The 27,361-nt window shown below is 49.2% G+C and overlaps 2 protein-coding genes across 5 annotated transcripts; both read right to left on the bottom strand.

The window, feature by feature from the left end:
* Positions 1-95: 95 nt before the first annotated feature.
* LOC125322150 (C-type lectin domain family 4 member E-like) lies at positions 96-4,839 on the bottom strand. 2 transcript variants are annotated; one of them, XM_048295749.1, is made up of 6 exons: positions 4,660-4,839; positions 3,656-3,751; positions 2,228-2,320; positions 1,750-1,901; positions 1,409-1,512; positions 96-707 (listed from the first exon to the last, which is right to left on the bottom strand). In XM_048295749.1, exons 1-6 carry the CDS (start codon positions 4,694-4,696, stop codon positions 560-562), a joined length of 630 nt encoding a protein of 209 aa, XP_048151706.1. In that variant the 5' UTR covers positions 4,697-4,839; the 3' UTR covers positions 96-559. The 2 variants fall into 2 exon arrangements, with proteins under 2 accessions (XP_048151706.1, XP_048151704.1); XM_048295747.1 differs by having other exon boundaries at positions 1,409-1,530.
* A 4,060-nt stretch (positions 4,840-8,899) lies between these two features.
* Positions 8,900-27,183, bottom strand: LOC125321428 (C-type lectin domain family 4 member E-like). 3 transcript variants are annotated; one of them, XM_048294257.1, is made up of 6 exons: positions 16,912-27,183; positions 14,002-14,118; positions 11,032-11,124; positions 10,554-10,705; positions 10,213-10,316; positions 8,900-9,511 (listed from the first exon to the last, which is right to left on the bottom strand). In XM_048294257.1, the coding sequence occupies exons 1-6, from the start codon at positions 16,976-16,978 to the stop codon at positions 9,364-9,366; spliced, it is 681 nt and encodes a 226-aa protein (XP_048150214.1). In that variant the 5' UTR covers positions 16,979-27,183; the 3' UTR covers positions 8,900-9,363. The 3 variants fall into 3 exon arrangements, with proteins under 3 accessions (XP_048150214.1, XP_048150213.1, XP_048150215.1); XM_048294256.1 differs by having other exon boundaries at positions 10,213-10,334; XM_048294258.1 differs by lacking the exon at positions 16,912-27,183 and adding an exon at positions 12,099-12,218 and having other exon boundaries at positions 10,213-10,334; positions 14,002-16,904.
* Positions 27,184-27,361: the final 178 nt, after the last annotated feature.

The raw sequence follows: 27,361 nt of genomic DNA on the forward strand, positions 1-27,361 counted from the left end.
CTCCATCCAACCCAAACCATTCCATGATTCTAGGACTATACCCCCACAGCTTAGAGATGGGGGGAAAAAGAGATTCAGAGACATGGCACAGAGCATTTTTCCATTGGTCTGATATCGTATTTCCTCTTGTACAAGAATTCAGAATTTGTTCAGCAAAACCAGGACAACTGGAGTAAATTCTGTGTGACTCAACAAAAGCAAACACCTCTGCTCATGGAGACAAAGGAAATTGCATCTCTGGACATCTGCCTTCCATTCCTGTGGCTTCCTCCTGGAGAAGTCCATCTCTTTCCAGCCAGTGGCTGCTGGACCCACTCAGAGAGAAGAGGACACAAGAACACAGGACCTGCTTTGATGAGCCTGAGCCTTCCTGTGTTCCCTGAGCCACTACGTGCACTGGGGATGCTGGACAAAGCTCATTTCACTTCCACACACGTGGTCCCACCCAGCACAGTGTAGATGTGTCAGGGCTCCCCACCCCTCCCAGCACAGCCCAGTGCTCTTCCCAGCTCACTGCTCAGCTCCCAGATTTACTCAGGACAGGGATAGGATATTTCAATCACACAGTTACTGCTGCAGCTTCGCAAATTCGATGATGCAAAAGATCTGATCTGACATCATTCCAGTTGTTGAGAGATACTCCAGGAACATGCATTACAGTGCAGTTCTCACCCAGGCTGTTACTTGGTTCTCCTTCCCGCCAGAACCTGGGACAGAGACAGGCTTGTTACTGCCAGCATCCACTGTAAAGCACTGTGGAAAAGGCCACAGCACAGTGCAGGACTTGAAGGGAAGAGACAGAAGTTGCCTGTGCTGATTCATGGACAGAAGCAGTGCCCTTCCTCCCACTCCATATCCCACTGGCACCAGTGTCATGTGGAAACTTGCCTCCTTCCTACAGCCTTCCAGCACAACAGGGCCCTGCCCCACCCTGCTGCTGGGGAACTGCCCACCACCACTCACCCCATGCACTTCCCACCCAGCAGAGGCCCATGTTGGCCTCCAGGACAAGTTTGTTCTCCAGAAGACACAGCAAGGACAGTCCCGATGCTCTCTCGCTGTGCCCCATCTCTCCCTGCATTTCAGCACAGGCCATTCCTGTGCATGTAAATGCAGTGCAGCTCAGGCAAGCCTGGTCATCTCTGAAGGGTTCTTGCTGCTGGCAAGATGCAGCTTTTTCTATGCCTAGTGCATTGATTTCCAGGTCACAGGCAGTTCATTCATAACCAATAACCAGCACAGACGAGCCCATGTGAACCTGGTGTCCTCTTCTGCTGCACCTTTGATCTCTCACAAGGAAGCATGGTGAGAACCCCTCTCTCATGCACCAGCAAAACCTCTCACATCTCCCCTGCTTTCTTTCCCTACCAGGAGTCACACCAAACACTCTTCATCCAGAGATACTCACGCTGCTGTCACATTATATGGAGTCTTGTCCACCCACTGCCACTGTCCCACCTTCTCCGCAAACAGACCAATGTGGAAATTCTCTCTTTTTGGATTTCGTTTTATCTGCTCAGAGAGGAAATCCTGGCAATCAGAGAGAGTGCAATGTCCATGAGGGGCAGGACTGAGCACAGGGAGGCATCAGGAGTCCACCCTGCTGGTGGCAGAGGGGAGCTGGTGCTGCAGGGGTGCAGCCAGGACCTTCCCCCTCCCCTGCAGGACAAGGAGGGGCTCCGAGTGCCCTCCAGGGCCCAGCACGGTGTCTCTGGCTGCTGGGTCCCTCTCTCAGCTCTGTGCACCCACCTGCTCTGCCTTGCTGTTGATCACCACCAGCTGGGAGCCCATCCCAGTGCAGTTCTGCTCACTCTCAGCCCATGACATCTTATCAGTGGACAGGAAATAGCAGCTTCTTTGAAACCTTCTCCAGCCCTTTGGGCAGCACATCCAGCCTCGGTCTGCACAGGGAGAGGACACAGAGATGAAGGCTACTAACAAGAGATGGTGATTGCAAAGATCCAAGTCTTCCAGGCACAGTGCTCATGTACTCCTTGCTGACGTTTCCTGAGAGAAAGTGCTTGAAAAAACAGGGATCGTACAGACATTTCTCCCCATTGCTTTGGGGTATGACCAGTGAGCTTTGTGTACCCAAAGCCGTTGGTGGTCCTTGTAAGGGGATCTCAGGTCTCGACAAAGTTCTTCTGGTGATGTGGTTTGACCTGTCCTGCTACAGCCTCCTTTAGGCCTTTAGCCCCAAGGAACAGGGGACATTGCAAGTACTGACCTGTGCCTTGTGGCAGCGCTGAGTTGCACTCCCACTCTGAGAACTGCTGCTGCAGGACTGTGGGCTGGTCACTGCTGTGGCAGAAGGGAACCACTGCAAAGGGAGAGGAAAGGCAGCAGGATTATCCCTTCCTCCCAGCTCCTCACACAGCATCGCTGGCCTTCGCTCTCCTTCCACCATTTCCCCACCAAGCATTGTCCCACCTGTCACCTCTTCAGGCCCAAACAAGTGCCACAGCTGCTTTCCCAGCCAGAAAGACACCTTCTTCCAAGTCAGACAGCAGAAGGACCCCTGGAAGCACATCTCCCAGAGGACATGCCACACACGGCAGCACTGATCCCACCCAACCACAGCCACTCTACCATGCACATACCTACAGCCCAGCTGCCAGTCTACCAAGCAGCCCTTCAGTGTCACACTTTGTCTCTTCCCAAACTACACATCAACAGTCATTTGGAGGAGTGACCCATCAGCTGGGCCTATTCCATCAGCAACAGACAGTCCAGCTGAAGGTAATCACATACAGCTGGAGCTGCTGAAACTGGGCTGGAGCAAAAACTCCTAGCATTTACTAACCCCCAGTATGTGGGGAATAATGCACTGTTGGTGACAGGCCACATCCACAAGCCCGAGGACTCATTAGTAACTCAAACACTCAGGAGTATTGATTAGGAGCTGATCAGGGTGTGCTTAGCAATACAGATGTCTGTTTTTATCAATCATTTCATTTAGAAATATTTTTACTTGTGAGCAGGACAATCATCGTGGTCCCAGCGCCTGCTTAGTGAATTGCTGTAATGGAAGAAGGCTCAGAGGAGATGGGCAAGGGCGATGCCTGGCTGAGCACCCCCGTTGCCAATAAAGGTGACATTATTGCTACACAAGGAGACTGAGAGGAGAGTTGGCTTTTGGTTTAGTGCAGCTGATGGAATTGAGCAGCTGTGGAACTGTTCATCCCTGCAGGGACCAACAAGGAGCAGTGTCTTCCTCAGCTAGCCACGCAATCTCTGTTTGCTGACAGACACTGTTACTGCCTTAGCCTTCCTGAGCAAGCAGGATAGCAAATTGTTGGCTCAGGGTCCTCCGGAAACCCTTCCATCAGAGAAGTGTGGTCCAAGCTCTCAGCTCATGCAGACTGAGAGACTTACAGCAAACTGCTCTGACAGCCTTGCTGCCACCACAGGCAGTTCCTTACACAGCCAGGGCACCAAGAGATCTGCCTTATGGCCAGAGATTCAAAGGATGGATTAAAGGTTACAGATGTATTCTCACAAGGCTCGAGGCTGCATGAGAAGTGGTCTGTGACCTGGGTTTTGGTGAAGGCCATTTGCCTGCTGGCAGAGGGACTAGGAAATGGGTTTTCCACCTGACAAAAGGCAGTCACCTGAGCCCTTCATCCCAAGGGAATTAAGAGACCCTGGAACCCACCAAGGCAGATGGTCACCAAGGCAGCTTTGATGGCAAGGGCAAAAGTAAGGAAGACCCAGATGTTCAGCCAGGAGCAGCTTCTCTCTTCTGCTGGGGCTGAAAAACACAAAGCAGGAGTGGGAATATCCCAGCCCAGAGTCAGGGGCAGGATAACCCAGGCGGCTCCATACCCCAACACCCTGCTGGTCCCTTGTTCCAAGGACAGGGGAGCCCCACAGGTGCTGGAAGCAGGTGCTGCTGCCTGTCACTAGCAGTGGGTCAGACCCACAGAGCAGAGAAACACAGGGGTTGCCCTGAGGCTGCTTTTTATTTCCCTGTTTATCACAAGCCCTGTCTGTATTCTGCCCAAACCTCACTCCCCCTTTGTCCTGTCAGACCTCCTTTCTCCTCAACGCATCTTCCTCCTTGCCCTCCGTTACCCCTGTCTGTCACTGATTGCTCTTTCTGGACCTCCCTCCTCTTCCTCTCTCTTTAGAGCTTCTTCCTCTCACTACCTGTATTTTGGCTCTGTACCGGGAGCCCCTTTCTGCAGTGGCACACTGCCCCAAAGGAGTGAGTGCCCAGCTCAGCGTGGGCACAGCCAGACACACAGAAGGCATTGTTTCCACAGGGGGGAAAGGCACTTGGGAGCTCTTGGGAGAGCCTTGGCTGGGTTGTCCTTCAGAGATGGGAGCACGGATTGTGCTCAGCTTGATGCAGACAGCTTTACCAGGGGAATCAGAGAAGGATTGCACCCTTCAGTCCCATTGTTTACAGACAAACCACTGAAGGGAGTAGCAGACCACGGTCTGCCTGGACTTCCATTCCCCCTGGCTCTAGGAAAAAGGCCATTCTGCCAGCCTGGGCACTGCCCAGTTCCCTCATCTGCTGCTTTGCTCTTGTCCTAAGCCCCATCTCCTGGTAGGAGGCCGGCCGCCGTACCATGCCCAGCATCCACCCCAGCCCTGCCTTTCCCCCAATTCCTTTGACAGGAGGACAGAAAGGAAGGAAGGTTTGGGGGTTACCTGCAGTTCCAGGACTGACTCTCCCTTGGTGATTCATCCTCTCTACCACAGGATCACTCTTCTCCAAGGGTGCTCATTACCACTTTGGCTGCAAACACAGCCTTCCTCCTGCACAGGGCACCTCCCACACTGGTGAGGAGCCTTCGTGGGCTCTAATCTGGTGTGGAGAAAAAGCCATATCCTGGGTGTACCCCAGAGCACACGGAAAGTGGGGAACTTCCGTCATTTCTCTGCCAGGATATTTCAAAAGATGCTGGTTGCAACACAGAAACTGACCAAGGAAAAGGAAAACAGATGAAGAGGAGCATCACTGCAGCTCAAACCATCTCCCTTTGCACAGCCTCAGGCAGTTTCACAGGACATCCATGGCCTTCCCTCTCTGGTGCTTGCTCTTTCCTGCTGAGGGACCCTGGGTGTGAAAACACATACCCTGGCAGGTACATTTGGCATTTGCTAGCAAAGGGCTAAACCCACTGAGCACAGCCTGCCAAAGGGAGCCAAAAATGACAGGAAAGCATATCTGTGACTCAGTCTGGGCAGTGCCCATGTGCATCCTGAGCCCAGAAATCCAGAGCACAACAAAGAACTTGCCAACGCTGTCTTTAACTAATTCCTCTGGAAGGGAGGACGGAGCTTGGGGCAGAAGGGTCCCTTATGACCTGGCATTGTGGGGCAGGAGGATCACTAGGCAGTGCCAGACTCCCTGTGCATGACAGATCATGAAGTTTTCCTCAGCTGTGACTGCACAAGCTGCAGACACACGTGGAATGGACTGAGATGGGAACACAGCCTTTGCTCTAGTTCCATCAGCTGGTTTCTCCCTGTGCAGAGGCATGCACGGGTGCAGAGACATGGGAATGGGAGAACTCATGGCAATAGCACAGGCATTTTGGCTGAAGCATCAGCAGATCAGGGCACAGAACTGCTTACAAGTGAGGACAAGGCTGAACTCTCTGGAGGAGAAATCCTCTGATTCTGTTGTTCTGAGCACCACAGGCTGCAGGCAGGGTCAGACCCTACATTTCTAAACACGGTCATGTAACTAATGTTCACAAACTCTCACCCCACATAAAAACACATGCACATGACTTGTGCAACCTCCAGTCTCCCACCACCAGCCCAGGAAGTGCAGCTGCAAGAACACATCCCCTTTGTGGAAGCAGGGGTTCCCCGGTCCCACACGCTTCCCGCTGCAGATGGAGGGTTCGTGTGTAGCCACACCTCTTGCAGCAGCCTGTGAAGCACAGCTGAAAGCACAAGGTCCCGCTGTGCCGCTGCTGGACCGTGGCTCTGTGCCTGCTGCAGCCCTCACTGCCATGAGCGAGGTCACCCACGGCACTCAGCTGCCAGGGAGCTTCTTACACACAGAGGTGGCCAAGGTGCAGAGCACCCTGAGCTCGATGGCCACTTCCTTCCCACTTCTCTGTCCTCTCTCTCTTACAATGTTCTTGCTTCTTCTCAACTTTGTTTTCAGCCTGTTTCCTCTCTGTCTCAGAAGCCTGGCCCTCATGCCCTGGTTACTGTTATGCTGGTCATCATGGTCTCTAACAGCCAGAATTTTGGGCCAAATGCCTCCTCAAATAGTTGCAGGTATTCAATTCACACAGCTCTTTGCATTCACACTCCTATTTTATCGCTTGCTGCTGTCCAGGCCACCTGACCACCATGAAGTGGGATGGGTAAGGCTCAAGAGGGTTCCAAGTATGAAGGACAGCAAGTGTGCTCGTGTTCAGAAATGAACGTGGTGGAGGAAGTTCTCTCTTTCTCAGTGGTTGGTGGCAGTTTCTCCATCAATGTGAATCCCCTGGGCAGTCCTGTTTCCAGTTTTCTTGAATTCCAAATGATTTGAAGGAAAAGGCTGACCTGAAACAGGGACCTAAGGGCAAGCAGCCTGGGAGGAAATGCTAACAAAGCAAAAGGCAGAAAACATGGGAGAAGTGCTTCCAGCAGGGACAATGGAGGAAGAAAGGATTAATCCCAGGGGGAGTTGTTCCCACTGTGCCTGCTTGCTTTGCCCTCTCACAGGCTGAAAAGCAGCCCCACAGCCCTGAGCCCCAGCCGGGTGGGAGCGGGGCAGCTCACAGAGCGGCTGTCAGCCTCAGCAGCTTGTGCTGCTGTTTTGGAGCTTTGTTCTCAGCAGTAAAGTACAAGCAGTCCCAGAGGACTCTGCAGCATCCTTATCACGCAGCTTCCTGAGACAGCTTATGGAGGACCCAAGGATGAGATGGGCTCTGCTGGATCTCACACTCACCAATGAGGCTGAACTGTTGGGGATGTAGAGGCTGAGGTCCAGCTTGTCTGTGGTGATTCTGACATGTCGGTGAGTCAATCCTTGCAGGGAACATGAGGTCCAGGACATGGGCTCTCAGATGGACAGAGAGGTGGACTCTTCCAGATCCTGATTCATCCCAAACTCCCAGGATGAATCACCCTTGTTTTCCTCCTGCTCTGTACCCACAGGCATCACTCCTACATGGAATCCTGTCTTCTTCCTACAGCCGAGGTGAGAGGGCCTCATCCAGACCTGACAGCGGCTGCTGCTCACTGCAGGCTGACCCCAGGAGTGGACACCCAGCCGAGGGACCTGCTGGTCAGCTCTGTCCTTCAAGGGCTGTGCACCTTCAGCTGGCTTCACCACTGCAGGCCTAACCCTCCTGTTCTGGGATGGCTCTTGTCTGGAGGAGGGACAACAGGAAATCTGCTCCTTGTCCTGCTCGTGGGCTAGGAGTTATCACAGAGGGAGGCCTAAAGGGGAGTCCTGCATGGCAAAAGCCAGAAACTCGTGGGAATGGTGCTAAAGACCCCAGACAAGGCAGGCCTTTGCAGTCAGTGCCAAGCCCAGCAGTCCAGGCTGGTGTTGGGAGGAGCTGTGCCACTGCAGAGCATGGTTTCTGGGCTGCAGATGGAGAGGCCCTCACTTGCAGGGCTACACTGGATATGTGTAAACAGACATTTTTTCTGCTAGCAGGCTTTCATCCTGCTGCAGCCAGGCAGGGCAACAGGACAAGGCAGCTGTTTGAGCTGGGGTCAGTGCTTTCTGCCTGGCCTGATTTGTGTGGGGTTTTTTTATGTATACATCCTGTTTCTTCCCTATGTCCCTAGATAAGTACATACTGTCCCTACACGTTGTGTCTCACTGCTGCCTGGAGCTGTGCATGTGGACCTGCAGCCACCATGCACTGCTGTTCATACAACTGCTCCCACTGGATTAGGAAGCCAAATCTCCTGGGCACCTTGTCTCCAGTGCGAATTCCCCTCTCTCTCTGGGACACAGAGAAAGGATTCACTTTCATGGGTAGGACTGAGGCGCACAGACAGGAGCTGCACATCCAGTTGCACTCCCTGTGGGGAGCTGGCACTGTTTGGTTAGGGAGGCTTAGGCACAGGATGTTTCCTGAGGAAAGAGAAGTGAGGACACAGGAGGCAGGAAGTGGGAAGGGGTGGAGTAAAGGGAGATCCATGGTGTCCAGCAGGACACGAAGGCAATTCAATAAGCAATGAAGTTCTGGATGGGATGTCATGTGCAGCAGGAGCCCTGCCTCTTCAGCCTCTTCTGCAGCATGATCTGGCCTGGGCAGGCATGCCCTTACAGGCACCACTGAGGATTTGGCTGTCCAGGAATGCTGCTGCCTCAGGTGAGCCTGGAATCAGCTCTGAGTCAGGAAGAGGACTTCTTCCTCCAGGTGGCTCTGAAGGCCCAGTGTGGATTGTTTCTCCCATGGCAGCAAGTCCAAAGGGAGGGCCACAAAGATGAAGGCAATGAGGATAGAGACAGAGGGCTGGAGCACAAGCTAAAAGAATTGGGATTGTTCAGCCTGGGAAAGAGAAGATTCCAAAGTGGTCTTATAGCAGCCTTCCAGGAGGCTTCCAAGAAGGCTGGAGAGGGACTTTTTACAAGGGCATGTAGTGATAAAGCCAGGGGGAATGGCTTTAAACTGAAAGGGGGCAGGTTTACAGCAGGTATGAGGAAGAAATTCTTTTCTGTAAGGGTTGTGAGGCATTGGCACAGGTTGCCCAGAGAAGCTGTGCATATCCCATCCCTGGAAGTGTTCAAGGCCAGGCTGGATGGGGCTTTGAGAAACCTGCTCTAGGGGAAGGGGTCCCTGATCAAAACCTAGAGGTTGAAAACTGATGATCCTTAAAGGCTCCATCCAACCCAAACCATTCCATGATTCTAGGACTATACCCCCACAGCTTAGAGATGGGGGGAAAAAGAGATTCAGAGACATGGCACAGAGCATTTTTCCATTGGTCTGATATCGTATTTCCTCTTGTACAAGAATTCAGAATTTGTTCAGCAAAACCAGGACAACTGGAGTAAATTCTGTGTGACTCAACAAAAGCAAACACCTCTGCTCATGGAGACAAAGGAAATTGCATCTCTGGACATCTGCCTTCCATTCCTGTGGCTTCCTCCTGGAGAAGTCCATCTCTTTCCAGCCAGTGGCTGCTGGACCCACTCAGAGAGAAGAGGACACAAGAACACAGGACCTGCTTTGATGAGCCTGAGCCTTCCTGTGTTCCCTGAGCCACTACGTGCACTGGGGATGCTGGACAAAGCTCATTTCACTTCCACACACGTGGTCCCACCCAGCACAGTGTAGATGTGTCAGGGCTCCCCACCCCTCCCAGCACAGCCCAGTGCTCTTCCCAGCTCACTGCTCAGCTCCCAGATTTACTCAGGACAGGGATAGGATATTTCAATCACACAGTTACTGCTGCAGCTTCGCAAATTCGATGATGCAAAAGATCTGATCTGACATCATTCCAGTTGTTGGGAGATACTCCAGGAACATGCATTACAGTGCAGTTCTCATCTGTGGCGTTACTTGGTTCTCCTTCCCGCCAGAACCTGGGACAGAGACAGGCTTGTTACTGCCAGCATCCACTGTAAAGCACTGTGGAAAAGGCCACAGCACAGTGCAGGACTTGAAGGGAAGAGACAGAAGTTGCCTGTGCTGATTCATGGACAGAAGCAGTGCCCTTCCTCCCACTCCATATCCCACTGGCACCAGTGTCATGTGGAAACCTGCCTCCTTCCTACAGCCTTCCAGCACAACAGGGCCCTGCCCCACCCTGCTGCTGGGGAACTGCCCACCACCACTCACCCCATGCACTTCCCACCCAGCAGAGGCCCATGTTGGCCTCCAGGACAAGTTTGTTCTCCAGAAGACACAGCAAGGACAGTCCCGATGCTCTCTCGCTGTGCCCCATCTCTCCCTGCATTTCAGCACAGGCCATTCCTGTGCATGTAAATGCAGTGCAGCTCAGGCAAGCCTGGTCATCTCTGAAGGGTTCTTGCTGCTGGCAAGATGCAGCTTTTTCTATGCCTAGTGCATTGATTTCCAGGTCACAGGCAGTTCATTCATAACCAATAACCAGCACAGACGAGCCCATGTGAACCTGGTGTCCTCTTCTGCTGCACCTTTGATCTCTCACAAGGAAGCATGGTGAGAACCCCTCTCTCATGCACCAGCAAAACCTCTCACATCTCCCCTGCTTTCTTTCCCTACCAGGAGTCACACCAAACACTCTTCATCCAGAGATACTCACGCTGCTGTCACATTATATGGAGTCTTGTCCACCCACTGCCACTGTCCCACCTTCTCCGCAAACAGACCAATGTGGAAATTCTCTCTTTTTGGATTTCGTTTTATCTGCTCAGAGAGGAAATCCTGGCAATCAGAGAGAGTGCAATGTCCATGAGGGGCAGGACTGAGCACAGGGAGGCATCAGGAGTCCACCCTGCTGGTGGCAGAGGGGAGCTGGTGCTGCAGGGGTGCAGCCAGGACCTTCCCCCTCCCCTGCAGGACAAGGAGGGGCTCCGAGTGCCCTCCAGGGCCCAGCACGGTGTCTCTGGCTGCTGGGTCCCTCTCTCAGCTCTGTGCACCCACCTGCTCTGCCTTGCTGTTGATCACCACCAGCTGGGAGCCCATCCTAGTGCAGTTCTGCTCACTCTCAGCCCATGCCATCTTATCAGTGGACAGGAAATAGCAGCTTCTTTGAAACCTTCTCCAGCCCTTTGGGCAGCACATCCAGCCTCGGTCTGCACAGGGAGAGGACACAGAGATGAAGGCTACTAACAAGAGATGGTGATTGCAAAGATCCAAGTCTTCCAGGCACAGTGCTCATGTACTCCTTGCTGACGTTTCCTGAGAGAAAGTGCTTGAAAAAACAGGGATCGTACAGACATTTCTCCCCATTGCTTTGGGGTATGACCAGTGAGCTTTGTGTACCCAAAGCCGTTGGTGGTCCTTGTAAGGGGATCTCAGGTCTCGACAAAGTTCTTCTGGTGATGTGGTTTGACCTGTCCTGCTACAGCCTCCTTTAGGCCTTTAGCCCCAAGGAACAGGGGACATTGCAAGTACTGACCTGTGCCTTGTGGCAGCGCTGAGTTGCACTCCCACTCTGAGAACTGCTGCTGCAGGACTGTGGGCTGGTCACTGCTGTGGCAGAAGGGAACCACTGCAAAGGGAGAGGAAAGGCAGCAGGATTATCCCTTCCTCCCAGCTCCTCACACAGCATCGCTGGCCTTCGCTCTCCTTCCACCATTTCCCCACCAAGCATTGTCCCACCTGTCACCTCTTCAGGCCCAAACAAGTGCCACAGCTGCTTTCCCAGCCAGAAAGACACCTTCTTCCAAGTCAGACAGCAGAAGGACCCCTGGAAGCACATCTCCCAGAGGACATGCCACACACGGCAGCACTGATCCCACCCAACCACAGCCACTCTACCATGCACATACCTACAGCCCAGCTGCCAGTCTACCAAGCAGCCCTTCAGTGTCACACTTTGTCTCTTCCCAAACTACACATCAACAGTCATTTGGAGGAGTGACCCATCAGCTGGGCCTATTCCATCAGCAACAGACAGTCCAGCTGAAGGTAATCACATACAGCTGGAGCTGCTGAAACTGGGCTGGAGCAAAAACTCCTAGCATTTACTAACCCCCAGTATGTGGGGAATAATGCACTGTTGGTGACAGGCCACATCCACAAGCCCGAGGACTCATTAGTAACTCAAACACTCAGGAGTATTGATTAGGAGCTGATCAGGGTGTGCTTAGCAATACAGATGTCTGTTTTTATCAATCATTTCATTTAGAAATATTTTTACTTGTGAGCAGGACAATCATCGTGGTCCCAGCGCCTGCTTAGTGAATTGCTGTAATGGAAGAAGGCTCAGAGGAGATGGGCAAGGGCGATGCCTGGCTGAGCACCCCCGTTGCCAATAAAGGTGACATTATTGCTACACAAGGAGACTGAGAGGAGAGTTGGCTTTTGGTTTAGTGCAGCTGATGGAATTGAGCAGCTGTGGAACTGTTCATCCCTGCAGGGACCAACAAGGAGCAGTGTCTTCCTCAGCCAAACCAGCACAGGGCCAGTGTATACCTTAAGTCCAAAATAGTGTAAGAAACTGAATGACTAACAAAAACATACCTGAAGAAAGCAATGGGCCCTGAGCTGGCCTTAACTCCCCTATTTTGTCTTGGTATTTGGGGACACTCAGTGTCTTGATGTCCAGCATACTCCAGAACTATGTCCAGTTTTTGGCCCATCCTAATAAGAAGGATATTGAGTTGTTGGAGCATGTCCAGAGAAGGGTAATCGAGGTGGGGAAGGGTCTGGAGCTGAGGGAGCTGGGGGTGTTTATCCTGAAGAAAAGGAGGCTCAGGTGTGACCTTATCACTCTCTATAACTCCCTGAAAGGAGGTTGAAGCCACGTGAGGGTCAGCCTCTTCTCCCAGGTAACAACCAACAGGATGAGATGAAATGGTCTGAAGTTGTGCCAGGGAAGATTTGGATATTAGGAAAAGCTTCTTCACTGAAAGGTGGCCAGGCATTGGAACAGGCTGCTCAGAGAAGTGGTGGAGTCACCATTCCTGGTAGTGTTCAAAAGACGTGTAGATATGGTGCTTGGAGACATGGTTTAGTGGTGGGCTTGGCAGTGGTTGGTTAACAGTTTAACTACATGATCCAAGCTGTCTTTTCCAAAATTAATGGTTCTATGATCCCATGCTTGTATGACCAGCAATTAAAATCATGTTTGTATTGTGATCCATCTGTGCATTGCAATGGCCACTCTCTGCTACGTGCAATTTGTACTGGTGTTTCATTTAAATGCTCTATCGCTCTGCTAAACCAAAATCCTACGTAGCATCAATTAACTTGGATAAGTAAATTTTCATTAAAAAAATTAAACCTTCCATGTGTATCAGAAGGTACGAGATTCTAACATCCCAGCCTAAAACTCCCCAACCATTTAGCTGAGTACTGTGAAAGGTTATACATTTGGGAACAAAGCAATACAAACTTCTGGGACACAGACCCTAATGGCAGCAAAAGGAAAAGCAGTGATTTATTGTAAATAGATGCCTCTTCCAGAATCCATCATGGTTACTGGCAATTTGTGCAAACATGCCACGAATTATCTTTAATAGAAAATGTGTATTGAAACAGTGATCACAATCTGCACAAACAGCATGTCCAGGAATAACTTCCATTGAATTATTCTGCAATCAATCCTAAAAAGTTGTGAGAGTTAATTAACTGCACTGTGCAGTTAATCCTGGAGATGCCGGGACTGTGAGAAAACATTTTTTCCACTAGAACACAAAGCATATCCGAGCACTTAGAGAGCCTAAGTGCAGATTCAGCTGCCTGTATAGACACTTGTGCTTCTGTCTCCACTTTTTCCCATCTGCCAAATGTAACTGAGTTCTTGTTGTGGGGAATGAAGGTAGAGAATTGTTCCACAGTTCCAAAAAGGCCATGCAAGATTGGAACGCACAATCTGGGCACACTGACAAGCCCTCAGGGTAAACAGTGGAAGATCTGGGGGACGTACGTAGACATACAAAGTTAGGGCAGGAAAACCTGAGACCTTACACAAAGCCCAGACAGCCATTCTGAAGTTCTGAAAACTGTCAAGCTTTAAGTAGAGCAATAGACCAGAGACTTCCAGAAGCCCCTTCCCACCTAACTCTTTCTGTCATTCTAAGAAAGAGGATGGGTGTAGCAGAACCACCTGGCACAGTGCTGGGGTAGCCCTAGCTCCCACATACCAGCTGGCCATAACATCTGGTTTGGCTGGCCTGCAAGAGAGAGGTTTGTGTCATGTTGCAGCCGTGCCCTTAAATTCCCAATGTTTAAGTGGTCAGGAAAGATTTTGTTCCTAAACAGACCTTACAAATATTCAACATTTGGGTTTTCCGTGCCCAGGTGTTGGTGCTAGTAAAAGGCCCCTCTGGTTGGAAGATATTCCCCTCTGGGCTCAGATTTCTCTGCTTTTCTCCCAGCACTCCCCCAGACCTCTCCCTTGTAACCTCCTGCACATACTCACCGAAGAGGATGACAACAAGGGCAATGCACACCAAGAAGAGCAGCAGTGAGATCAGCCATGGCAGCCAGAGTGGGTATTTCTGAGGATGGTGCTCAGGCTTCTTCGTCTCAGGAGGTACTAAAAGTGAAGGAACACACCAAACAAAACACCACAGTCAACTATGGGTCCGTCAGTCCACACCCCAAGGATGTACTACTCAAGGGAGAGCTCCTCAAAAGAAAGCAAAAGAAGTTTCACTTCTGATGTGTGAAGTTACATGGTTTGGGAGAAGGGCAGACTGGGACAGAGCAGGGAATGTCTGTGGTTTCTGGAGAAAGTCAGATTCAGTGATGTGTTCCCAACCCAGCCAGTGAGCCAACAAGGCTAATTGTTGGTGTTTGGGGGTGAGCCTTTCACAGAGCCTCAAAATCTGCAGTGAAACAATGTCTTTCTAGATTGAGCCCAAAGCTGCCAAATGCAACATTGCTCAAACCATGATACTTGAGACATACATGGGAAGATTTCATCTCCACAGACTTCTTCCCAGAAAACTTTTTCTGCCTGCTTCAGTTCCTTCTTAGTTTTTTTTACTTCCTATGCAGAAGGCTGGTGTAATCTGAGTGAGGATGGGAGACAAAAAATGTGCAAGGCTATGATGGCACATCATCATTGGGAGATTAAAAGATATATTTTTCCCTTCCATCTCTGCTTTCCAAGTCAGGCTTCAGAGATTTGCTGGAATAAAACTAGGTTGTGCTAGGCTGGATATTTGGGGAGAACAGAGGGCTGTATCCAGCAGCTTGAGTAAAGTACTCAGATTACGACTTGCCAGGACCTGTCTTTTGTCTAGAGGGCTTTTGCCAGTACTGAGGAGGTTTGGGAGCAGGCAAGAGAGCGGATCATAGGGAAGGAGAAGCAAACACGAGTTAGGGGATTGTTCTAGCTTGTGGCAGGTACACAAGCCAGGGCAAACAGGAGGATAAAGAGACACCAGCACTCACTTCAGGACAGGAGTAAAGAAGTTTTGAGAGAGACTGATATTAACAATAAGATTTAGAGAGCCTTCATTCGTTGCTCAGTATGAAACTCCCAGGTCTGTCAGCAGCAGTTTGTACCTGCCAGACATGCCTAGTAAGCAAGACTGTCAGAAACCTGCTCTTTGTGGAAGCCTTCTGACTACTTCCCAAAGGCTTGGGAGAGACTGCTACAGCAGGGCAAAAGGCATCATCTTTCATTATCTGGAGAGAAAACAAGAGTAGATAGACAAGATCCAGGTTTCCCTGGTCAAATCATGTTTTTCTAGCCAGAGCTTTTGCCTTGGGGAAAACAAGGAACTGGCTCATGATCCGGAGTCCAGCCACCTACTGCAGACAATAGCTCTAACCAGTCCAAACGATTTTTTTGATATGCAGCACATCCAGAGATTGACTCTTCAACCCGTGCCCAGTCAGACCTGAGCATCCCACACTCACAGCCAGGTGGCACAGGGAGCACTGCCTGCTGTGCACCTCAGCAACACAACTGAAGTGCAGTAATCTTGTGCACACTCAGTGGTTTGAGCTCCCTGCAAAATGCTTTCCACAGCTGGTCTGTGCTCTGTAATGTGTCCAGCATGATCCCAGCACAACAGACTTGATGTCTTTGGAATAATCATTTGGAACACAATGGGGAACTTCCACCACCCCCACCTCACCACAGCGGAAATGCTGACTACATCCAGAACCAACTAATCTTGGTGCACTGAAAACAGTGAGCTTTCAAGTCAGACAGGACTATGTACACTCTTTATTTCCACGATTCATGCCTCAGAGCAAGCAAGGAATAACCTGGAGCTGCTGCCTGCTCTGTTTGGGATTGTAGAACTGAGGTAAAGCTGTAAATAGGCAAGCTAATACCCTTAGGCAGCAGTAATTATTTATTTCATTTTTAACAAATTGTTATTCATTGATTTATGCACACATACTTTTACTGTCCTGGAACCTGCTGTTGTGTAGGGTCCTGTATGTCAGGGCAGAAGTGGCAGAAGCAGTGAGTCTTACATAGAACATCTCTGTGGGTTCCTACTTGTGGCATAATGACTACAGAGTACATACTAATCAGAATATGCCTTAAATTTGCACAAAATCTAGTAAAAGAACCATTTTACCACTGTGGTTTTTAATAGGAAAAAAAATTGTTTGCTTGCTGTGTTAACTGTTTTTCAGGAGTGGAAGACATCAATTAGAGAGTTGGATCTCCCTCCAGATCTTAAGTAATTCTTCTTCTATGTATACAACAGTGTTCAAATTTTGGGTCTCTCTTCCCCAAGGACCATTTCTCAATCAGCCATGGACAATGGGGTTATGTTTCTGCAGCCAGTACCACTTGTCATGAAGCTGCAGAGTACAACTGACTTTACTGTAAGCAGGCATGTCAATTCTCTGCTCCTACCCTCTCCACAAGCAGCAATCTGCAGTCTCACTCAGAGGCAAGAGCAGCCAGGGCTTGGGCTTATTTGCTGCCATTTGCTGCTTTGGAAGTCCTTCCACCTTTATGACAGACCAGATTGTTTGTAATAAACCAGTCTCTACTGTTGGTACTCAGCATGGTCCAAAAACGTCTCTTTCAAGACTACATAACATGTAGGGGACTGAGGGAGCCCAAATACATTCCTTAATGAATGCCCGCTTGAACATTCTGCTCTACTGTTTGTGCTCCTGGTAGTCATCCTTGTTCATGTTGCAACTACAATTCACCTTTCCTCTTGGAGACGTTTCTCAAGACTCCTATTTCAAAACTCCTTCAGTCTCCTGATCATTTAGCTCCTTTTTCTCACCAATCCACCAAGATCAGGTAGGAACCAGAGTCATAGAAGGAAAAATCTTCATTCCCTTGTCTTCAACCCCACTCCCTCCAGCTCCCTTTCTCCCAAATAACCCATTCATTCCTTACCTTTGACCACTGGAGCCGGTGATTCATTTCTGAACTTCACCTCGGCATAGGTGATTTCTGATGCCATTTAATCACAGTGTAACCCTTTCCTTAGTTTTGCCACATAAAAGGTGGTCCTTTTAGGTCCTTGTTTCCAGAGGGTGACACCAATAGGTTACTGAGCCTTTCCCATCTGTTTACTCACCCTCTGCCCATCAAAGAAGGCTCTGATGAACACTGGAAGCACTGGCAATAACCTGAGAATTTCTGGGAGCTCAGAAATGCTCCAAAGAGACTTTCAGTTTCTTAGCCCACGAAATCAGTCCTGGCACTATGGAAGCTCTCGAGACATAAAAGAAAAATGAGAACCAACTAAAAAGGAAGTTGTACTCCTTCCCCATATCAGATTCTCAGCTGATAGGCTTCCTTTTCAAGACATTTATAGGGTTGGGTTTTTTTCCTCTTTTAAACTTTTTACTTAATTATCTCCCCTTCCCATATTTTCATGCCTTTCTTTGTCTGTTAGTAAGTCTACCACTGCTCTCATGCTTGCAGCTATCATGGGTCCTAGCCCAGTTTAACCTACAGTCCAGTACAAAATGCATTCTGCCCTACTTGTCCCTTGTGGTTAAGCTGGATTTGCTACATCAAATGTCGCAGCTATGTCTCACTCTTCCAAGTCAGTCCCAGTTGGAACCTAGCACGAGAACAAATCTCAGACTGGGAAATGTTCCTGTAGAAGTGAGACTGGGGAGTTGCAGCCTTAGACAGAGCAATAAAAATAATCAGAAGGTTGATATATCCAAGAAGAAACAGAAGGATCAGGCTGGGGTCAGGGAGGAGAACAAAGAAAGTGGAACTTTTAAAAAAAATTATGTTGATGGTCCGAGAGATTATTGGGAAGAGTACACACAGAAAGTTTTCTATTAAAACCTGATTCACAGCCTGTGGAAGTTCAGAGCAGTGCTTGCTTCAGGCTCCACTTCAGAGGCTGAAAAGGGATAGTTTACATTTTTCTTCTGCTTTTCCAACACTGTTTTTTATTTATCTCCCTTATCTACTTTCTGGTAAAGACCTCTGATATTACCTTGGGGAAACTGTCAGTGTTTAGTCTGATTTCAAGCTGAAGCAGATCTTGAAAGGAGACAAGGGAAATGGCTGCTGAGGTACATTCTAAATCAGACTTCTGAGAACAGATGCCTATAAGTCAGGCAGGGTAAGAAGGGTTCAATCAGCAGATAGGACTCAGGTTTGGGTAGAAGGGACCTTCAAAGACTATCTTCTCCAGCCCACCTGCCATGGGCAAGGACATCTTTCACTACATCAGGCCACTCAAAGCCCCTTCCAACCTGGCCCTAAACATTTTCAATTAAGGGGAATCTGCAACTTCTCTGGGCAACCTGTTCCAGTGTCTCAGCGCCCTCATTGTAAAGAATTTCTGCCTTATATCTAATCCAGATCTGTTTTTTTCAGTTTAAACCCATTACCCCTTATCCTACCACTACAGGTGCTGTTAAAAGGCCTCTCTCCATCTTTCTTATAAGCCCCCTCTAAGTACCAAAAAGCCACAATGAGGTCTGCAAAACAACCAGAAGGATGAAGCTGGTTAGTTCGGCTAGCTGGAATTCCCTTAAGGCAGAGCAGAATGAGCTGCTCACAGGACATCCACAGAGCACAGAGGGTACACAGGGCAGAGCTGGAGTTGAGATAGGGCACTAGAAGGAAGAAGGTGCACTAGACAACAGAGGAGAACAGCGTGGCAGAAGATAAAGGGAATCTGAACACAGATTATGGAGAACTGCCCCTATACAGAGTGGGGCATATGGAACTTTACCAAGGACCCTCCTCGTGTCTTATGTGTCCTGAGCTAACTTCTCCTTTATGTATTGTGTGCAAAGAGGGAGACTTTTACACAAGAATAACAACAGCTGCAGGAGAGAAGCCTGGTGCCTCAAGAGGATGCATGCTGCCTGCTTCTTTTTCCAACATCCTTCCAGCACTATCCTTTGTCTTCAGGCTTGGCCCTCTCACTGGAATTAAGCCTCCCTAAGTATCTGCTGAAATCTAGTTAAGCCCTCAAATTTCTTGTTGAGAATTTAGAGCAATCCTCTGCATGCTTCCTCCTGTCCCCACCCAACCAAGCCACAGCAGACTGAGTCTCATGGGGAAAAAGCTTATTTCCTGGCAGGGTTTCAAGATTTCCACTGTGAAGAAACAGGAAACACCATCAGCAGACAGAGAAGGAAGTTACAGAGCTTCATGAGTTTTTTCCATTGAAACACATCTCCAAACATAGCTGAGGTATTTCAAATGCAAATTCAGGCTCTAGCTGCTCCTTTTATTAGATTACATTAGGCTGCACTCAAACATCAGGAGACAGCTCAATTCTTCTTTCTCAGCCATCAGAGCTGTTGCTTGCTGTCAAAATTCAACCCTGAATCATACTTCCATAGGATGCAGTGCTGAGCCAATGTGTAATAACAGCCAGGTGATATTCCTGAGTGAAAAATTTGTCCTTTGAACTTTGTATGCACTGATGGCATGTAAATGAGTGGGAGATATGAACAATTGGACCCTGCAGTTAGTTGTGGTGCTGAAAAAATAATTTAAAAAAAAATCTTGCCTGAAAACCCCCAAAACTCACACTTTGCTGCCTTGCAGTCCCACTGCTGTTCCTCAGTTACTCCCTTCCCCCTCCTCCTGTGTTCTGCTCACTCCCTTGTCCTTCCACAATAGCTGTGTTTCCCCACAGATGTCTTCCAGCTCAGCCCTACCCCACACTGCCAAGTGCCTCCCATGCTCTCAGCTCCCACGTGCCTCACAAGCCCCAGCTCCTTCCTGGGACTCCCACAGTCCTGCTTTCCCTCCTTACTTGTGCTCCAGCTGCTGGTTGCTCTGCAAGCTCCATGGGCACCATTTGTCCCAAAGAGAAGGCAGCAGAGGCACCAACGCTCTTTCTCCCCTACGTGTTAATGAGGTTGGAATAAGGTAGTATCTGCAAGCCTCTCACCCCACAGCCAGCATCATCCTATTTAGCAAGCAGGTCCATGTAAGCAGAGGAAACAGTGCCATTGCACATGCATTACTTCTTTTGAAAATCCAGCTGAACCGTTTGAGTTAAATTCAAATTTATCAGCAAAGAGTAGAACTCAAATCCTAAGGCTGTGACCCCACACATTCCAAAAGAAATCCCATTTTTAAATTGAGCACAGCTGTGGTGGAAGCTGCAGGGAAGTGAGACACTTCTTACAAGCCAGTTTGAATAGAGAGGGGCAGCTGAAGGAATTGAGCTGAAGGCTTGTGAGTCATCACAAGTGACATGGAGGTTACACAGGGACATCACATTGGCCCCCCAAATACCTAGACCCTGTTTAGAAGATTTGACAAGAGGCAAAATGAAGCTGACATGACTAAAACGTCTACCCAAAGAGATTATCAGTATGCATTTTTCAACAAGCTGACCTTGCATCCAAATGAGGAAAATTGAAAAGAGCGTGACCTCCAGTAAGTGCAAAACCATAACAAAGCAAAGGTGTCAGAACTTCCTTGAACCCTTTACATTTGATATATTGCCTTGAGGGCAACTGAAGAGCAGGGTATAAAATAAGCAGCCAGAGAGAACAAGGATATCAAAACAAAGCTAAATTAATTATTTGTCACAATGGAATAAATTGGTGAAATTCACACACGAGAACCCTTGTTTTGTAGGGGACTAAACCAAAGGATCTGTCCAAAATAAAAGTGATTGTGCAAAAGGTATGGAATTAGCAGGTCTGGGCAAGATGGTCCCAGGGATTCTCAGGAAATTCAAAGGTGAAACAGTTGCTGATAGCAGAGGGTGGCCTTTTGCCTTAACCTATCTTTTAATCAACAAATCCCAGGCAGGCAGGGAACATATCAAAGAAGGGGAAGGGGAGAAGTCTGAGGGAGATTTAGGAGATTAAAAGTTTGACATCTCTAGTGGCCAGGTTAATATAACAAAAGAATGAATTAAAGGACATGTATTAGTACGATGTACTTTGGGGAGAGTCCATATAACTCTTGTAAGGAAATGCCTGCCTCTTGCAGGTCTTTGCCTACAGTCCTGGCACCACCTGCTCTTATGGCCCTTCTAGCTAGCACAGTCTTCCAAGTCACTTAGATAAAAGCCTAAACCAAATCCAGGCTTTATGTCCCTGCACCCAGGTGAGAAGACCATTAGAAGTGAATATATGCCACCTTCTTGGTCTTCCCTCTCCATACCACCTTGCTCCTCCTCAGAGATTAAGGCTATGGAGCAGAGCAGCAAAGGGAAGAGCATAAAAAGGCACTGGAACACAGAGAGTGGGAACCCAAGGCAGTTGATAAGGGGTGTCAGATACTACATCAAAGGGATTCAGGCAGCAAGAGCTTCTTGAGAGCTCCTGAGGGATTTGGCTGGTTAGAGAGCACCTAGCCGTAAGTGATCCCGTTGTGTACCCTGCTGCATGGAACTGCTTAGGGCAGGGAGGGGCAGGATGCTGCAGTTTGTACTGCTCCAGGGGACAGCGCGGGAGCACAGCAGCCTTCCGGGATCTGAGAGAAAGGCACCCTATGCCCTTCTCAGCCAAGGCTGACACTGGCCAGAGCTGCAGGGAGAAGACACCCCTTCTGGAAGGCAGTAAACCCCTCTAATGATAGAAGGCGAACCAGGGTTCCATACAGGTTGCTAGGAGACCAAGGAAAAAATGGCTTATATGGAGATGTGAAAGCACAGGAAGAAGGCATTTGAGCATCCAGGCATGAAGAGGAAACAGGAAAGCAGTGAATGGACAATGGGAAATGGGAGTGAGAGCAATGAGTGGGGTGGATTAAACAGAAGGCAGTACTGTGAAGCCACACAAGTTTCTGGCAGGTGGCAGCACTTCACCACAGGCAGGCCTGAGTCAGCAGAAACACACGGAATCCTGAGCAGGACCACCCAGAGCATCACGAATACATTGCCAGAGATCAGCAGCTCCCCAAAATGCTGTGGTTACAGTTCCATGCAGAACACAGGGGAACGAAAGAAAAGTAGGAGAGATGAAAAGAAATGTTCCTCCCCAAAACGGTTTGTGCATTTCTCCCCTGGCCACATCCCTGCCAAGTTTTAGTGAGGGCTGAGGGTTTCAAGCAGAAGAGATCATGTCCTGAAGTTACCTGAGCTGAGAGAGCTCAAACTCAGTGAGAATCGGGAAGGGAAAGTCGTGTGCTCACTGTAGTGTGATGACAGGTTACCAAAATCCTTCAGGTATAAGGGAAGGAATAAGAGAAGGAAGAATGTGATCCAGAGAATCTTTAAAGAGACAAGAAACCCCAACTTGCCTCTTAACATACGTAGCATTAACAGAGGATTTTCTTCAGAAGAGCAAAGACATGTTTCATTTATTTCCCCTAATTAACAGATTACCAAATCAAAGCCGACAGAGGGCACATTCAGATGCAATTACCTCAGAGCTTTGGTTCATGCCATTACTGGGAACATTGCACCTTTGCCTCCTTCCTTTTTTGGATCTGAGTCACAAGTCTCAAGGCTATAAATTGTTGGAGATCAGATCCAGATACTGCAGTTGCTTGCCACAGTACCACATCTGACTTCAAACCTGGGCCAGATCCAAGTCCTGGTCAGACCCTAGTGGGCTGTTTACAGAGGTGGGGCTGTGAAGTTTATCTTCTTAGAGTGAGCACATGAAAGTCACATGAACAAGTTGTGGCCACATAACACCTCCCCACAGAAGCAATTCTTCATGCTTCATTTCCAGTTCTGTCTAAGGATCACACAGATCTCCACAGCCTTGTATTCAGTTTGGCTACTCTCTGCCCTTGAACTCCCTCTCTTGAAGGGGGAATGGGGGGAGTGGAAAGAAAAGCACAAAAATAGAAAACAACTACAGGCACCACCCAAGTATGGGGGCTGTCACATAAGGTCACCCAGACCCAGGCTGTAACCTCAGGACCACTCTCATTGGAACTTAAACTGTTTCCCTCCACATCCCCTCATCCCCTCCATGTATGTGAAGGGAATGCAGTAAAAAACCTAATAGGAAGGTGTTGGGGAGAGCCATACTGATTAGGGTGTCCCAGCAGGTGATACTGGAATAGCAGCACAAACCTCCCTGGCACTGCAGAGCTCCCTCACCCCCTCCCATCCTGAAGGACGGATTTATCAGGAAGACTGCAAGTGGCCTGTGCTGCCCCTTACCTTGTAGCCAAGGTGGCCCTGCAGGCCATTTGCAGCCTCCCAGCCTCATGATGGCCAGCAGTGAGGTGAGGGGACACCACCTGCCTCCAGAGCAGCCATCCCATGTGTCCAGTCAGGATAGAACAAAGCAAAATCCATCTGTAAACAGCCATGGAAAGCTGAACTAAACCCAGGGAGTACAGTCAGCTCAACCAAACACTCCTTGGCACCTCATTAATGAAACATGATGGAGAAGTTTTAATTCCAAGGCAGGGAGGCCTCAAGCTTTGGGGTTCAACTGAATGCAGGAGCCTCCTCATGACACAGATGTCAACACAGTCAGATGGGGAAGGGTAAATTTTTCTTTTGAAGAGCACACTGTCCAGGTGCCTGTGTCACCCATTTTTACCAACCCAGGACACTGAAGTCAGCACAGCGAAGCAAAGGGTGGGCAAATGGCATTCCAGATGCCAGCCTCCAGCACAGAGCTGGCACTGACCCAGAGGGCAAAGGGCCCCTGCTGCTGACTCCCTGCCAGCTGGGACTGACGAAGAGGGCAAAGTGCTTCTCGATGACTCACGCTGGCCTGCAGCACCACAGCCCACAACTCTTAGACTCTGCCTCCAGATCACAGTTATTTGCCTATTTAGTATTTTAAGACTGGACAGGACAGTCTCAGCACACCATCTTGGTCCTCGCAGAGCCTCTGCCCTTTCTGAGGTGAAGGATGACTGTCAGATCTCAGCATTCCTCTTCACTGACCAATTCCCCATGTCAGACATCTCACCACACTGCTGGCCCAGCAAGAGACCCACCTCACCACAGGTGAGCACAAAAGCTGTGCTAGGAAATACTTCAGACTGGAGGTATCTCATTCAAACCTTGCTCAAATCAGGACTACTTCTGGAGCTAGACTGGGCTACCCAGGGCAGGTTATCTGCTCATAGTAACCCTGTTTCTGCATGGGATGTATGCTTAAGGGCTTTTCCTGGTTTTCTACCCAAAAAGGGTAATTTCCATGGTAGTGACTTCAGCTTTAGGTACTGGTGACAGCAGCCCCTAACTCTGGGCCAGACATACAGCTGTATCTATAGCCACTTAGCATATATTCTCCAAAGAAATTGCTCTCCTACCCCTTATCTCTCACTGGAATCCAGCTCCTTGTCCCTGCCAGCTAACCAAAAGGATTGTTTCTGTAGCACTACTGACATAGCATCTCACACATCTTTGAACAGTTTGCTTAACACCATAAACACGGACTCATGGAAAAGTGCTTAGCCATCACTTTTAAAAAGACTAGGAGGAGTTCCATTCCTTTGGGCCAGACTTTAAAGACAGCAGACATCCATACCTGTATGCACACCGACCACAAAAGGGGATGTGTGCCTGCCCTGGGTCAGCTCAGTTCCAAGCCCTACATTACGGTGTCTGTGCATAAGGGCACTGAAGCACAGAGGGCAGTAGGACAGCACGACACGGCTACGTTTGGAAGCATCACTGCCATCATTGCCAAGCTATCAAACTACAAATCGCCAGCTGCGATTTCATTTCAGAAGGCACCCCACCAGTGCTAGCCAGGTCTCAGGTTATGTCTGCCTGCATCCCACCTGCCACCCTCTCGACTGCTGGGCACCCAGCCGGCCCCTGGAGACGGCGGCTGAGCCCAGGGATTGCGGGAAAGCCCGCAACAAAGGGTTTCGGCAGCAGATGGCAGCACACGGTCACGGGTGAGACTGAGTTTAACACTGGTCCCGAGCGTCACCAGCCCAGCCAGACTCGCGGATCAGGCTTGGGAGGGCAGGGAGTGCCACATCTCTGTACATGCCTAACACACTAGGCTCAACACAAAGGCTGCAAGTTACAGGCGGCTCCCTCCTTTAGGCAGTGTCTCTTCAGACTGCTTCAAGGCTTGAAAAGCCAGTCGACTAAGCAAGGCAGCTGCCTCTGCCTCAACACGCAGGAGCTGCCATCCTGCAATGCCTGGGAAAGAAAAGGGAGAGCAGGCCACTGGAAGTTACCTGTCTGGCCTGCCCCAAACAAAAGTGATGCAAGAAATCCACCACAGGATCCCAGCAGTGACTGGAAAACATAGCTCTGGTCAGGAGCCACTACACGGTCCAGCCGTTGCTCTCTGATCTTCCTATGCTCAGCTTCAAGGAACGTCCATCAGAGCCCCAGCTCTGGGTGGGGACATACAGCTATAGGTAATGGCAGGTGGCAAAATTAAGCTATCATCCTGCAATGGGCTTTCCCTGACCATTAGCACGGACAGAGCTATTACCTTGGAAGAAAGAGACCAGTAACAGTCTCCAGAGTGAGAATCTATTGTTCACATAATGTAACGAGCACTCAACAGACTACCTAGACCTTGAGGCATTACAATCTGTGTTAACCACTTGGGCCACGGTGCTCTGCTTACCTACGTTAACAGCCCAGTTGCTCTTCCTCCTAGAACCTTATAGGTTTATGCTGATTTAACAGGATGAGTTCAGATTCAGATCTTTTTACCTCATGATCAAAGGTCAGGAAGACCTTGGGGCTTTTGGTTTCCTGTTTGGTTTTTTTTTTTTATTTCCTCCAATGTACAACCCTTCCTCTCCATTTCTTCAGGAGTCCACACACAGCATCAAGGTTTTGTGAAATCTGGCAGGTTTGTGTCTGCAATCTGCACTGTGTGGCTGTGGCAAGAGCAGTTCCTGCATGGCTGTGAGACATGAAGTCACAGAATGTAGAATACAATTAATGGGAGAAGGGGTGGAGAAACACATCCCACCTCAACTACAGCTCCCGCAGAAGAACTGACAACCAAAAACCAGATAAAACTGGGATCTTCCCTTTGACATTAGTTTCCTGATTCTATGTGCTACAGTCTGTCTCCCAATTGGAAGAAAGGGAAGAAGACTTGCACAAGACCCACTAAGCTGTGCATTCTAGCAGGCCTTGCTGTGAGGAAAGGTATGATCTCCACACAGGACTAAGCTCTCCCTCATGAACTATTTCCCAGTCTTCTGTGCTTCTTTATGCACAAACAGAAGTATATCCCAGCACTTCCCTTAGGTGAACCTCATCTGAAAATCCTCCTGCTCTGGAGAAAGACTTTTTTAGGTTTTTCAACTCTTTTTGCTGCAAGTACCTACTGAAAGGTCTGAGAAGCTCCACCATAGCTTACGGGTAAAATGCTTCATCTTCTCCTTGCCAGGACCTATACAACATACCCATCCTATTCATCAAAATAGGGTCTTGCTCCTAAAGCTGAAAAAATGTCTTTTTTTTCCCAGCCACTACAGATACTAGAATGGTTTACAATTCAAACAGCTGATTTAAAAGGTTAAGACTTCTCATCTTTACCCAGGCCACAAGACTTCTGCTGTACTTTCAACACAGCCATATGCACAGCTTTGCTGTCTGGCAGAGGAACATGGAGCAAGCATGCTGTGCAAGATGGCTGCAAGCAGCTTGACAGAACAATGTCAGGGCCCTGAGCATATTCTCCACTTCCTGGGGGATTGGCTGCCTGGACTGAGGTCCAGCTTAAGTAATAGAGGTCTTTGGCTTTGAGAAAGCTCAGCAACATTGTCCTTATCATAGCCAAGTCTCTCACCTTTGGTCCCTGCCTGAGCTAGCACAGCCATGCCTGGCCATGTCCCTGTCTGGCCACATACCCTGCTGATCTAAATCCTAATCCTGACCTGCTCTGATCTTTGTGCTTAGGTACATCAGGACTACTCCTTTGCTGGTGAGGCCACTGCCCCTGCCTGCCCTGCTATGACTCAGCTTCCTGCTTCCTCTCTTTCCAAGCAGCCTCTCCTTGCTGCCCCTAACAAAGGGCCCACTCAGCTCACCTTGCCCATCTCTGCAGTAGGCAGAGACTGTTTCCCATCTACCAGCACGGAAAGAATTGTTTCTGAAAATATCCACAGGCTGTAGAAGCCTTTAATGTCTGAAATGCTAAATATCAGGGCAACCAAGTTTTCTCACTTGCTTGTTTTATCCATACTCTTATCAAGGCCCCACAGTCAGGCCTGTTTCCATGTTGTTGATTCATGTTTGCTATTGTGTGAGTTTTTTTATCCCATTTGGAACAGCCATGTCATTTTTGTGTCCTTCTTCCACACTCCTACCTCTTTGCCCAGACAGAGCCTGAACCCATCACTCCTGAAGTTGCTCTTGTCCAGTCTGCACGCCACAACACAAATGCAGGGTAAGTACGCTGTGAGGATCTTGCTAGAGACATGAAGACCTTCAACCTAGAGGCTTCCAAATCAAAAACAATTTTGACAACTTAGAAGACTC

This window comes from Corvus hawaiiensis, chromosome 2 (assembly GCF_020740725.1).
Source record: "Corvus hawaiiensis isolate bCorHaw1 chromosome 2, bCorHaw1.pri.cur, whole genome shotgun sequence".
NCBI classification, from domain to species: Eukaryota; Metazoa; Chordata; class Aves; order Passeriformes; family Corvidae; genus Corvus; species Corvus hawaiiensis.